Below are 15,151 nucleotides of genomic sequence, written 5' to 3'. Positions count from 1 at the left end.
AACCGTGTAGCCTCATTTTTGTGACATGAGTAAAGAGGATAAAGTATCTCTTTCCTCTTGGCATTTAAATCTGACTTTATTGTTGTTGGCAAAGCAAAAACATTAATTGTATGACTGTTACATTACAGGCGCATCCTATTTTTTTGTCAAAGTTGACAATATCCCATAGTGTTACCACAAAATATGCAAGAAGCTTTGTTGTGAGGGTAGATGCAGTTTCTCAAATAAGATGACTTCTATAAATCTAAAGGGCTTCGAGTGAGGGAGGAGTCTGTGGACTTTGCTCTGGCTATATTTTTGCATAAGCTTTCTGGAAGCCACAGGAGAGTCCAACCCAAACTTGCAGGATGAAATAAAACTGTTATCCAGTAGTTTGACCATAACTCAGAAGGTGCTGTTAATGCCACTTCAGATATTTGCAAGTTATACTGAATTATTCAAAAAAAAAAAACAAAACATTTCACATGATTTCAATAATGTTTCTCTTGAATGACAAAAGGAGGTGTGTGAGAGGAATTGTTAGGCAATGTAGCTTGTTACTGCAGTTGGTAAACCTCAGGGAGGGCAGGGAGCAGGCTAAGGATTTAATGTCTGTAGAGGCTAGATTGCACTCTTGTTTCCAGACATTTCTGCTCTGGGTCACATTGAGGGCCCAGCAGAGGGGAACTTTGTACTGTGGCTTGAACTCAGCCTATTCTGCTGACAACTTTTAGCTCTGAGGTTACTGGCTCTGGGCCCTTAGCAGATAGATAATTCATCTGGCATTTTGACTCCCTTATGAAAGCTGTAGACCTGTGCCTCTTTGACCTGAACACTGAACCTGGGATCAGGTTTTGCTTGGAAATGCTGCTGGTAAACAGTCTTTTGATGACTCACGCATCTCTGAGGTGACTGCTCTCCAGTTAGGCAATCGGTCAGTCACTTTCAGGGATGTCTTAAAGTGGAGGCTGGGGCTGCTGATGAGTTAATGGGAGAAGGAGCCTAAAATAATGATGTAAGTTTTTGACAATTGTAGACATCTGGGACTCTGCCAGCCCTGATGCGGTGGTTTTAAATATCCTCATTCATGCAATCACAAGTGTGATGCAGATGGATATTAGGAAAAGGTTCTTCACTGAGAGGGGCACTGGAACTGGTTCCCCAGGGAAATAGTCACAGCACCAAGCCTGCCAGAGTTCAAGAAGTGTTGGGACAATACTCTCAGACATAGGGTCTGATTTTTGGGTGGTCCTGTGTAGTGCCAAGAGTTGGACTTAAGGATCCTTGTGGGTCCCTTCCAACTCAGGATAGTCTATGATTCTATGAAATGCCAAAATATGAATATTTTAGCAATGACGGAATTCACTTAATTATGAAAGGAACATGGCTAAAAAAGTTCTTTCATGGCATTGTTGACCAGGGTTGGGAAATGTGTGTTGCCTTTTAAAAGTGAATGATGTCATTTTCATTTCTTTATGTGGAGCCATTTGTGTGAGTTTTTCTTTTTTTTTATGTTTTTTGTTCATTTTTAAGTTTAGTAGTTACGTTGATACATAGATGCCAGCTGTCCACCAATTCAGAACAGCAGGCTGCTGGTGAAAGACAGTCTCTTTAGAATAGAGGATAAAGAATAACAATCTGATTTTGTTCAAGGGATAGCTACACATTGGACAGGGTTAGAAAAGTTCCTGTATTAACAAAGTGCTCCTGCACTGACCAAGGGTAAGAAGAGATATCACCTCTCATGATAGAAGAAAGTCTTCTGCTGTTTGATTTCTTCTGCTTTCTTTAATCTGTAGTGCAATTGGGATCATGAAAAATCTAAACTGTCATTGAAATTGGAAGTGGAAGAGAAGTGCTTGGATTTTGTGCCTTCTACAAAAAATAGATAATAAATAAGAAGAACCCTTCCCCTTTCCCTTCCCTTTCCTTTCCTTTCCTTGGAGATGGTGATGGGAGCATATTTTTTAAAGCATGATTTTGGAGATCTGATTTCTGGTGTTTCATACCATGGGGATATCAGGGAAATAATATTGCTGCTTTCTGGCATGTGGCTGACAGTTTTCTACTACCTTGATCTTTGTTTTCTGTGTGTGCATGGTAAAAAACACTTATCTCCATAAGCTTTTTGGTGTTCTGGGAGGAGGCATCAGTTGATGTCACACATTTATTTTCATCATTGCTGGCCAAGGCTTGGTTCAGTTTATGCTAGATTCTTTGCAAGGAGTCCCTGACTTGCAGATGGACATTCTGATGATTTTATAAGTATCAGGTATTAAACTATTGCTGTTATAGTGAGAACTTCCTTTCTTCCTACAGGTAAAATACAGAATTTAAATTATAAGGGTTTTCGTGTTTGTCTCTGAGGTGTTGGACTTTTCAGAGACCAAATTTATAATCTGAAATAGAAAAGCAGAATAGGAGTGATGAATAAAAGTGTTTTGAATCTAAACGACTTCAACTTTCATGAGGGTAAATTGTTGGTAGAGACAGAATTGATCAATTAAACTTTGCATTTAAATGTCAACTTTTGTCCTTTAAAAATAAAATGATCTTGTCATCAACAGATCTGAAAAGATTATGGTATAAACACAACTCAAATAGAAAGAAAGCATAAGATGGCTGACTGAAGTTATTAGGGAGTCAGAGAGCTTTCAATAACAGGAGGCACTGAAAAGATTATACGTGCTTTGATTAATGTAGAACAAATGACATGGGATGTAATAGGGGATTACAAAATAATGAATTGTGTGATAAGGGCAAATGCCAGAATGGGACAAATAATTAAACTGGAAGGCTGACAGCAAATGAGAGGAAGATGTTTTTTTAACATAATGCCTACCTATGGAACTTGATGCTGGAAGATATTGAGGCTAAAATCGCAGCAGAATTCAAGAAGGATTAACTGTTAATGGAGATGGAACAATGTATTTGCCCCAGTAGAAGATTAGTTAAAACCCCCATAATTAGAAGGGATACAGATTCTTATGTTGAAGGGTTAAAGGGCATAATCAAAATGTTTCAAAGATCTGGTACTCTCTGGTGCGTGGCAGAATAGGCTCATCTGCTTGGGCATGTGGTATTTTTTTGCCTCGCATATTTTCTGTGTTCTCCCACCTGCTAGTGGAAGTATTGGTAAGGTAGTTTTGAGACTCTTTCTTAAAATGTCCAATATAGTTGCTATATTCAGAGTCAGCTATTAATGTCTTGCTTTCTGTCTGGATGGTAGGTTCTATGTTGTATGGGTTGACTTGATCTTGGTACATACACTGCAAAGCCCCAGAAAGTTCAAACTACTAGGGCTTCTCAGAAACAAGCACTAAATAGACTTTCCAGGTTTCAGTTCTTAAAGGTGAAAATAGCAATGGTGAATTGCATACTAACAATCTTTAGAAGACTAAATCTTTAGTTTAGCAGAGTTCATGATGTTGTTTATAAAGTGAAGACAAAACTCTAGAAGACCCTTGTGCTAGTACACGTTTCGATTTAGAAGCTTAAATGTAGGTAGCTGTATTTCTACTTTTAATAAAGTTATGTTTTTTCTGTAACTTTGGAAACTCAGGCATTCTTTCTGCTCAGTCTGAGGGACAGCTGGTAGAAAGGTGTGACATAATCACAATTTCTTAGCTTTGGGACCCCACATTGCACTTTGACCTTCATCTCCCATGTCTCCTCTGCATCAGCATGTCATGTTATCATCTGCAGCTGATCACGGTGGGTTAAGGTCCCTGACACGGTCTACAACTAATTCCTTTGTACAATTTTGAGACAGAATGTCATGCTGTCACGGTTTTTAATGGATATCTCACGGATTGTGCCACAGAATATTTGATGCAGTGGGAAGTCTTATAACAAGGTCTTATTTTCTTGATTGTCCATCCAGTGGGGACACCATGTTAGAAGGATAAACTGTTCTTTTAGGTATATAAACAAGATAAGTGTTAGTTTAGACAACTCAAAGAGAGTTTACCTCTTTGCCTTGGGTAGGCAAGGAGAGTTACTGTGTTGCTGATAAGGCGGGTATTTTGACTTGCTGGAGTTTATAAGCTCTTTGTTGCGAAGACAGGGGCATGGGAGTCCAGAGAACTCCATGTTTTTGTCTTTCAGATGATATTTATTTCAGCTCTGATTATTTGAACATTCTTTTCACTTTAAGATTATTCCAAAATTAATTGTATATTTTTTTTAAGCCGAGCTTTCATCTCTATATGACTTTTTATGCCAGAGTCATAAGCTACTCTTTCCAAATCTTGTTACATGTCTCCCTCTCATGGTCTTCTAGGATTCGGAGCAGTGACTTGAACTGCTGACTGGGAAGATATAGTTATTCAGTTTATGCTCAGCTATCTAGCTCTTTTGTCTACCTAGTGTAATCTAGGTAGTGGTACCTAATCTTCCTGCCTGAGGAAGGAGTGTGTAACTGAGGCTTTGGTCAATAACATTCAAAAGAAAAGTGTGAATTTAAGAACTGTGTTCCTGGAACATTTGATAGCATATACGTTAGTGCATCTCTCTACAAGGTTCCATATTGTTCTGAAGTCATGCAACAGGATTACTGAAGCTCATGATTTCTAAAATAATGGTAATGGTGCAATGGTTAGTATACTAGCCTGGGACCATGTAAGGCCTAGATTCAGTATGATCCTTTGCCAGTGATTTCCTATTCATCCTCAGCAAACTACTTGATCCTCAAGTTCCCCATGTTTAAAATGGCAACAGTACCACTAGCGTACATGACGGATTGCATATCATGGTGACTGGAGTTTTTATTTCCCCTTTTCAAAAACTCCTGGTGTTTTATATTTTCAAGTCTGGAATCATGGGAGATCATAAGAGAAGCTTAAGAAATTTTTGCTCAGCCTTTGACATTTATTCCTGTTCTCACCTATTGTAGTCCCTGTCCCCTTCACTGCATCAACAAGGTGGGCTGTTTTGTAAAATAAATTGGGATCTTTTACAAGGGAAAAGGTAAGATTTATTTTCATATGTTGCTTAAATACACTTGTATCTGTATTATGTCTTTATAAATACATGGTTATAAATATGTGTCTAAACTTGGTCAGCTTTTGTTCTGTTTTTCATCATGGTTCCACAAGGCGGTTGTGTTAAAACAGCTGAAGAGGGCAGAAACAAACAGAAGTGTTCAGGAGCACTGTAGCTGTGTGTAATTGGCACTGAAGTTCTGGTGAGATAAAACTAAAGGCTTAGGAAAAGTACAAATAAAAAATGAAGTTGTTGGGATCTTTGTTTTGAGGACAATGGTGTGCTGTTCCCAGAAGGGACCTAGGCAAATTGGTATCAATAGGAGACCCAGCCTATGTTGTTAGGGCGTTGTTACTAATAACCTCCCTTTCCATTCTTTCTGCTACACCGGTTGTGACATTCGCTTTTGTACATTATTTCTGAAAGTGGCCTAAATTCTTACCATTGATACTGGACCGAGCTATTCAGATGTCAGAGACTGATATTTGTTCTTTGTCCCAGGCATTTGTGTGGGGGACTGAGATTATGTTTTTGACGTGGAGGCTTTTTTTGGCATCAAAATTCTCTGATTCAGTAATTGAAGAATAATGAAGTGCAGAGCGAGCTTTTGAATGTTCTTCATGCCCTAATTACTCATCAGAGATGAGAGCTGCAGTGAAGCCAAATGTGCTCTTTCCTGTGCTGAGGTCCCAGTGTCAAGTGGGACAACTGTAGTGTTGAATGGCCGTGCAGCAACACCTGCCAATAAAGTCTCGATCAGAGAAAGTTATGTGTAATGGCTAATCAAAACACAGTTGGAGGAACTGAGTACAGATTTTTCATTGGTTATTTTTTCAGCAAATAAGTAGTTCTGGGTGATTTATTAACTGAGCTACATAAGCACTGAGTTAGTGTTTCTAGCAGGAGGAAGTGGCATCTAATCTGTAAAGCTGCTCTGGGACCTTAGATTCAAGTGTCAGAAGGTTACTGAAGCTTGTAGAGTCTCCCTAGCAGCATAACCATAGAAGAATCATATGTTTTCTTTGTACAGCACTGGAGGGGAAGCTACTCTGGTTCATTTTGCCCTAGTGCTAGTTACTCAAAATTGGATTTCGAAAGTGGGTATTGGCTACACTCCTTTGTTTGGTTGTGCATTCTAAGGTATAAATGGTGATGTAGACCGGTCATGGATAGCTCTGAATGAAAGGTGCTTTACAAGTAATTTTAGAAAAAGCAAATCTTTTGTAGTATTTGAAGGCAAAAATAGAAAACTGGAAAACTTAAAGATTGTCTACTAATAAAAGCTTGAAAAAAGCATGTGTTACTTTTTTTTAAGCATTAGTTTTCACAAATGCACAATCTTTTTTTCTGACGATCTAATTCCTTTCTTTCTATTTTATGTAAGTGTAAAATTTATAACAAACCAATGAGTAAACAGAAAAAAATGTTATAGACTACTTGTGCGTTCTCATATTCTTTTTGTCTGAGAGCTCAGTTTTGTAAATTCTGAAAGTACCTAGCTGCAGTACAGGATTGAAATGGCACAACTTCACAACCAGTAAACAAATTTTCAAACTGAAGAGCCTTTTGAGACTTCTAAAACCATACTCGGGCATTTGCCTTGTGCTTTGACTGCTACTTATGCTGCAAGTTCCAGTGTCTCAGGCAGAGATACCTGGTCATGGCCTGCAAGTTTCTCCCATGTATTTTTCTGAGACTGCTGGTCCTTACAAACTTCAAAGTGAGCAGTTGTTATGCACATCATAGACATGTAAAGAAATGCTCCACTTTGGTCACTGTAATTTATCTTTTTTTTTTTTTTGCTTGGGTGTTTTGTGTGTAACCTTTTCTGCTGCACTGTGTGATGTGGACTACTTAGTCATTATCTTGTAGTCACATTTATGATGGAGAAGTTTTATGCAGGTAGTTCTGAAATTGCTTTTAAAAATCAAAGTGAATAAATATGCTTGACACAGGCTTGGGCCTGCCTGTTAAAATCTTGTTCTAACAAGAAGCAGAAGAGGAGAGAGAAGGTTATTACATTTACAAATACTATGTATTTCATGGCATGAAGTACTTCATGGTAGAAAGATCTCTTCACAGAAAAGGCTTATCAAGAAAGGTGCTGCATTGTTTTAGAATGTTGATTCTAATGTTGCAATATAAAAATAATAGAATTTTAAGGTGCTGTTGGGCATAAAAGACTGAAGAAATGTGAGAGGGTCAGTTAAAATTGGGAATAACTTTTGTTTTTACTGGTAGCTGTATTTCTTTTGTAGTGGCCTCCTGACATGGTTTCTTTCTTTAAAAAAAAAAAAAAGAAAAAAAGGATAACCAGCAATTTAAATGTTTTCCCGCTTTGCACCATCAACGTGCTGTTTTTATGGTTGTGACAAAATGACAAATTTGGAAGCACCAGGTGTGACCTGAAGTTTTTCTCTCCCTCCACACCAAGCACTCGCACACATAGGCACCAACACATCTGCACACTCCTGCCCACTTTGTTTCAGCATTCTGCCAGACATATTGTATTACTATCCAGAAAAGTAATGTGGCATTTGGGTCAGAGTTTCTAGTTCACAGTCTATGTGCAATGTAGGATGATTTATTAGCATACACAAGAATAATCTCTGACTTACTAGTTAAACAGACTGTAAATAGCTGCAGGTTCAGATATCCTTGCATTTCAAGTCTTAAGAATTGATTGATCATCCTGTAAGAGACAGCAGCTCTGCTTTTCTTATTATGGTTAATTATATCATAGGTGATGGCGTTGTGCTATGTGCATGTATAGATATGTGCCTATTCAGTTTATGTCAGCTGCTAGTCTGTACCAGTTCCTTGTCCCATGACATTTAAGCCAGAAAAAAAATGTAAGTACGTGCAGTCACTGTTAATTTTGTGAGCAGGGAGAGGCTAGCTCTCGTCTATCTAATCCATACTTTTTAGCAGAATTTTATTGCATAAAAGGAGTATCATTACCTCACAGTTCAAGCTCATAAACAGCTAAACAGTACTTGACATTTAAAGAGATTTTCTGTTGTGCACTTGTATAGTCAAGAGTAATTCTAATCCTATTAAAGATACTATGTCATGGAGGTGTGCCCTAGGGGAGAAGGCTTCTTCTAACTGGTCAGATGGGAAGCAGAGAGGAGGGGCAAGCAAGAGGGTGGATTTATTACTTGATAGTTAGGTCAGGGATTTCTGTGGGAAATGCCCAGTGGTTGCAGCTGCTGATGATTTCACATCAACAGCAGTGAAACACAGAGCGTGCTGTTACAGCTGGTTACTGAATGAGATACTGCAAACGGGTGGCAAAAAAAAAAAAAAAAAAAAAAGACAGCGTGTGTGAAACGGTCACAGAGGCACAGAGAAGGAAGCTGAGAGCAAGAAAAGTGATCAGGCTACAGGAAAGTCGCCCAGGTGTACTGCAGAAGCTTTTTGGAAATGGATGCAAGGACCATCTGCTGCCTATAGATTAGAGGGCTGTAGACTAAGGGCAGAGAGAAGGAGCTTATGGCTTTTCTGAATAAAAATTGAAGTTCTGCATAACTGATTCATCAAGATAAATCATGAGTATTCTCCTGAATGGGATGTTAATATATAAATCTATGGTACAGATAGAGTACAGTCTGCATTGCTATAAAAAATAGATAAAAACAACAACAATGCAGTGAATAAATTCTGCAGTGATTATCTGATTTACGTATGAAGAAAAAAAGAAGCAAAATACAGACAGCCCTTATTGTACTGTGCGTTTGCAAGGCACTGCGTTTAATGGTGAGAGATGCTATACATTAAATCTGACAACTGTGGAAAGAGAGATCATGGAGAAGTCAAGTAGCGAGGATTCTTCAATTCACCGGAGTCCATCTTTGGATAGCAAAGACTCAGATTTTGCTAAACCTTCCGCCTCAGGGAGGCAATTTGGTCGAGGTTTTACTGCTGGAGCTTTCTATGGTACAGCTGGATCACGCACACAGAACCACACCGGGGTTGGAACCGGGACCGGTGTTGGAACTGGGACTGGCATAAAAAGTGACAAATACAGTGCACCCAAAGGCAGCAAATATGTGGTCTTTTATCTGGATCTGTCCTTTGTTTTCCTTTTAGAATTTAAGAAGTGCAACATGGCAAGAGGCTGCCTGTGTTGTTTGAAATATATGATGTTCCTTTTCAATTTGATATTTTGGGTGAGTACTGCCTTTTCAGTTGCCTTCATTTATTAGCGTATCCTGTACTGCTGCATTACGTGAATAGTGCATCTTTGAAGTACTACAGTAAGTCACCCCCCCCATGTTTCCCTCCCCTCCCCCTCCACCTGCATAGAATATTTTCCATGTTAAACCTGTGCCTAATGGGAAAATGCACATGCTTTCTATATCTTTATTATCACCTGATTACTGTGGTTTAACTACTAATTCTTGAAACTCAGTATTCTAATATGTGTTTTGAACTGTATTATTTAAGAAAGGGCAAAATTGTTGTCCTTTAGGAAGAGCAGAATTATTGTAGCATTAAAATCCTGTGGTTGGAAGGATTTTTGCATTCTTTTGTAATACCTCATATTTTATTAAGCTGTAGGTTAGTTTAATTTAGAAGTACATTCTCATTGTTGCCATAAATCTCATGTATTTTGTGTAAACTTCATTTGACAAATGGCTTTTTCATTTGAACGAAGTTCTGTTCCATTTGTCCAATTAAAAACAGTAAATTACATATGTTCTAACCTATTATGGTATCAGCATAAATGCGAAATTACTGGAATAATAAATTAGTCTGGATTCAGTTTCAGCTACAGTTGTCCATGTTGGTGTGTGAAGTTGGAGACTTGCATTTGCTTCTCAGGGGTCTAAATTCTTCCATCGGCCAAGACACATGAAGAGTTGTAGCAATGCCTCAGCAAGCAAATTAAAAGCATAGTGCCTACTTTGAGCAAAACGGTGTCACATACAAGGGAGGGAGGAAAAGTTCAAGTCAACTGGCAGCTAGGCATTCTTAAGTGAACAGTACTTTTGAGGAAATCACAGGCTGATTGAAATATTGTGTATGCATGAACAGAGCTCAATATGAAATAGTTTGCTTCATTTAAAATCAAAGCACACTGCTTTCTTGATAGTTGCAACTTTTGGACAAATGAACAAAATCATTAATGGTTGTGATCCAGAAATATACAATATGCCTCATACATAAATGAATACACCTCTTTCTGGATTTATTTTGGAAGAATGACCACTTATAGTCCAGTTCAGATAGCTATCTCTGATGTAGGGCTCATCAGTGTACAAATGGATGTCTTACTAGGAGTTTCTCTGTTTGTGTTGACCCTGTTACTGAAATAACATTAAGAGTAAGTATTAATGGGAGATTTGGTATAGTGTTGAACCACACAAACAACAGTGATCTTTTAGCAGTAATAGATTGAAATGTTTCAGTCACTGAAGTTGTGGGAATCTTACTTAAACAGAAAGATAGGAGTGGTAGATGAAGAACATTTGATCAAAATTCACTTGTGATTGTTTTTATTTTTTATTTTATGTATATAAACTCTACCAGAATGTTGCCTTAACTATTACTGGAATAAATCATTTCTATTTGACTCAAAGATTTTATTACTTTGACACCTTAGAAGTATGCATATATATATATATATATGTATTTATTTTCATGTGCTATATGTTGCCATTATTTTTTGTATAGCTCTTCTGATACCATTGTTCATGTCCTCTTAACCCTCACCTACTTAAATACGGAATCTTTTTATTTTTATTTTATCTCCTTTCCAAGCAGCAACATTGGCTGGGTATAAGACCCTCAGTGCCCATTTTTCCATTTCTTGACCTTGCAAACAATATTTTAGACCTCTTCTGTGTGCTCATCTATGACTATTCAGCTCCCGCTGGACTTTGTACAAATACATTGCTTCTTGACTAAGTCTAACCTACTATCTGAAACAGCTCTCTAGTACCCTGTACTTCCTTAACTCTTACCTCTGAATCCCCTTTGCCCCCTCCCCTATATGTCTTTTCTAATTAGGCTTATACTGCTTTTCTTTCACTTATTAGACTTTGTCACATCTCTGTCTGATCTAATTTTTTTTTTTTATGAGCCAGGCTAAACAGAATGAATATGGTACTGTAATGACAATTACGGAAAAATGCTAAAATGCAAGATGTCAAGTAGTTTACAACAGAAATGTGATCCATTGTCCTGGTTCAGAAGTCCCCCATTCTTGACTTTATCTGTCTTAAGACTGGCTGGCAAAATTGATTTTGACAGTTCTGTGTATTCTTCCAGAGGACTGCAGTCTTGCTAGATTCTTATTCTCTATAACCGGGCTATGTTATTGTCCTGTGTCTTAAGCCATTTGAATAAATAAAATTATCTTCTCTTTTTATTCACGGCAATGTGAGCTAGAATGAATCATGCTATTGGCAGATGTTCTTGTAGTTTGACATCTCTGGCTTTGCACCTGGAACCTATGTTTGTCCTACTGTGGCTGTCTGACAGGTTTTGGTTGTTTGGCTCTACACGTGCTCCTTGCTGACACTGAAATTGTCAGTGCCTCCTGCTAGCCCAGCCCTGTCCTTCCCTCACAGCTCTGCCACTGCCCCCAACTCCCTGTACTGAAGCACTCCATGTTATTTCAGTCCTGTCTGTCCTCTCAACCTTTTTTTCCCCATTCACAGGTTTGCTTGTTCTCGTCTGTCCTGGTTTTCAGCATACTGGGCTATTAAGTACAAAATGTGTCTCCAAGCATCGCTGTCAGGGCCGTGTTTGAGACTGTAGCACCCCACTGCAGTTTGAACCTTGCTTCCTTCTGAATTTCTGTTAAGAAATCCAAGTCCAAAACCATGAAGTTGTGTCTGCTCTTGAGCAGTGGCTCTCATCTTTTCTAATGCAAGGTGATTTCTTTTATATATAAAAAAGAAAGAAGAGTCCTGTTTGAGCATGAAACCTCTCTGAACTTCGTATTTAAAACCAAGTGAGACTCCTGTCCTTAGAGGTGAAGAGACCATTGCAACACATTTATCTTCTGACAAAGGCAAGAATTGTATTTTTCATACAGGAACTGGTTTAGGCAACTGGAAACATAGGTGGAAAAACTGTGTTTCAAGGAATTTTTATAGACACAGTCTAGCAGCTGTGTGGTGAATGATGCAGTTAATGGGCCTTCCAGTCTGCTTGTCACAAAGCTACATTGTTCTGAATCGGTAGTAGCAGAAGGCTTGGCTGTGGGAAGTGATGTTTTTCTCCAGTAAAAAGGTGGTTCTTCAATACTTCCACTGGCAAATGAGGAAGAGGGGTAACTTTTAGGGTCCCAGAATGCTGGTCACTGTTAGCTTGAACAATTCTCAGTGTTGGCCCAAAGAAGGATGCTCTTCTGTTGAAGAAGAGGAATCTTTGTTCATTATTTGCTTCTTGACACAGAGAAAAAGACATAATCTGTCCCTTGTGCAGCACTGAGCTGTGCTACACCTTCAGTCTGGCAACCAGCCCATACATATTTGAAGACCAATTATGTATGTGTGTATACATACGTATATAGTGTACACATTGTTATATATATATAATATTTTGTATATGTTATTTTTTATATGTACCTATATATATATACACATATGCATATGCTTGAAGGTGATGGAGAAGTGCAGTGGTTAGTGGATTGTCTTTATCTTCACGTAACAAACATACTGCTACTGTGATAACTATGACAAAGAGGTAGTACACTGTTTCTGCCAGACAGGAATTAAGTGTTGGTAAATTAGATTCATGACAATAAAATACAGGTTTTGAAAATTCCTAGCAGATGTATGAGTTAATGTGGAAGGACTGCATGCGAGTTCCACAAGGCAATTTGATCTAAGTGTGGCCCAGCAGTAAGTCGAAACAGAAGGTGTTTCTCCACCGTATCACTAAGGGCTTCAGGTGTTTCTCTGTGGCCCTCTGATTCTTAGCAGTTGTTCATGGCCATCTGGCATTGCTTTCTTTTAGAGATTAGGGAAGTCTGAGCTGAGGGTTAAGGAAGCTTATAGTATTTAAATGTGTGGCTAGGATGATGATTTACACCGAATTTATCCTAAGTGCATAATATGTTTTGCATATTATGGATGGGGCAACTAGAAATGTTGGTTGATTTTATTTGCCTTCAGAATATTTATGTACAAACACATGGAGATTGCAAAGCAGCCAATATAGCACTGCAGAAGAAATCAAATTTTGATTTTTGCCTCCGTAGATTGCAGCTTAGTTTTCAAGAAAGGTAATCACCAAATGTAAAGATTAGGGTACAAGTATTTAATGGGTACATTTCACTTCATTATTTTTTTAATTAGAAAAACGATTTACAAGTTTTTTTTTTTTCACAGACTATATCAGAAAATCTTATTGCCTGTAAAATGGAAATTTTATAATCCAAAAATTTTGAAAAGAAATTTTACTCATGAAATGAGAATTTCATAATGAGAATTAAAAGGTAAGGTTTATAGTGTCAGGAATAAATTATTAAAGCTTCAGTAGAGAACTTTACAAGTAGACAGTCTTCCAAAGTATAATTTGTTCTATTAAATTGAGGTTATGACTCCACATACAGTGAAACATTCATAATACACATCTTGTTAGATTTCAGTGTTGCTTTCGTTTTAATATAAAATGCATTTTATTAGGGGTAACATCTAGCAAGATGATTAAATTTCTGATCTTCTGTATTTCAATGGGTAGGAAGGCTAAGTATAGTCAGGAAGGAAGATTCTTAATGTGGCTTCTTTTATAAGTTGTTTATATTTAAACTACTATAAATTCTCATAGGAATAGTACCTATTAATTAATAGTATAATTATGAGCAGAAGTTAACATTTATCTAAGTTAAATGCAGTCAAATTTCCAAATCCAGATATTTATTATTCAGTTTTGAAATAATTTTTTTTAGTAGTTTGTGAACATCTTGCTAAAACGTGGCTAGAAGAGAAAAATATGCTTTGGAAAGTTGCTGGTCCAGAAGTATCAGTGAAAAGTCAAATATAGCAAATTTTTCATTGATGGTGTTATGAAAATTATACTGCATTGATTATTTGCCTTATTTAATCTAACAGCAGGAGTGATTCATGTTTTTTCTTATAGATGAAAAACAATGTTGTATGATAATCAGTGAGCATAAAGTAGCACAGCAGCCATGAAAGTCACTTTTTATTAAGTCTCAGACCAAACTAAAACAAAGGGAGTGTGTCCCTTCTCTGTTTGGGTGAGCAGCTAAAAATTTTAGAATGGTTTATATAGGGTAATCCATTCTTAAATGTGTATCTGTCCCTATCTGGAATAACTACTATAGCACACTAGTCTGAACTACAAAGCTTTAATGCTCATCTGAGCCTGCTGGTCAAACAGATAAATCTTGTGAGCAGACTTTGTCCCTATGCATAACCGAAAGTTAATCTCTGAGGTTTAAGAGAGGCACGGCAGAGGGTTTGTTCCTGAAATGAGAACAAAATTGCACATTACAGACTGCTTAGAACACAAAGCATTTTCAAATTCTCTCATTTGTTGTCCTGCCCTGAATGCATTATCTGATAGCACCCATTTTTTGACACAGGGAATAATGACAAGGAGAGACAGTGAGTGACCCCGAGATGCTTTTTTTCTTGACATAATAACGATATTTACTTCTGGCATATTTTTACTGTGATGACATAGGACAGCAGTGAGGTGACAATTGTAGTACAATTCCGTGAGAGTAAGGCTACCAAAAAGAAAAATAATAATCTTAAAAGTTATTCAGGGCAATACAGTGAAATCTGGAAAAGCAGAGGTCTTAATTTTCTAAAGGCTAATATGTTCAGTCACATTAGCAGGAGGAACTCAGTTTTTAATAGGGATTTGAAAAGCTGTGAAAAGAGTCCAGCATTTAGTTTGTTTCCCCTCCAGATGGTATACCACTCTTTAGTTTGCCTATGTAAACATGCACATCAGTGTTGGAGTACAATTAGACAAATATTTTTGCATGTCAGCATTTTGGCTGAGAGAAAAAAATGCAATATGTAGTTCAAAAGCTGTGGTGTCCTAATGAATATGGTGTAAATAAACTCCATTAAGAAAACCGTAATGTGACATTATAGCTTAATAATCAAACTTGATTTGAGGCCTGAGACTATTTTTATTTTAAAATAGCAAGGATTGCTTCAGAACTGAGTTAGACTGGTTAATCCAGGTGGTG

At 37.6% G+C, this 15,151-nt stretch overlaps 1 protein-coding gene across 3 annotated transcripts in view; it reads left to right on the top strand.

Moving 5' to 3' along the window:
- Positions 1-15,151, top strand: part of TSPAN9 (tetraspanin 9) — a 187,093-nt gene that overhangs the window by 74,376 nt on the left and 97,566 nt on the right. For 2 of the 3 annotated variants that reach the window (XM_083825057.1, XM_083825058.1), the window contains one exon: positions 9,055-9,134. In XM_083825057.1, the coding sequence (XP_083681183.1) occupies positions 9,072-9,134 (63 nt within the window). In that variant the 5' untranslated portion in view covers positions 9,055-9,071. Of the gene's footprint in view, positions 1-7,612; positions 9,135-15,151 lie in introns of those variants that run through there. The other variant, XM_083825059.1, reaches the window with a different exon arrangement.

The sequence above is a fragment of the Anser anser genome, assembly GCF_964211835.1.
Source record: "Anser anser genome assembly, chromosome: 1".
NCBI classification, from domain to species: domain Eukaryota; kingdom Metazoa; phylum Chordata; class Aves; order Anseriformes; family Anatidae; genus Anser; species Anser anser.
The sequence above is the reverse complement of the archived record's forward strand: the minus strand, read 5'-3'. Positions and strand labels throughout refer to the sequence as shown.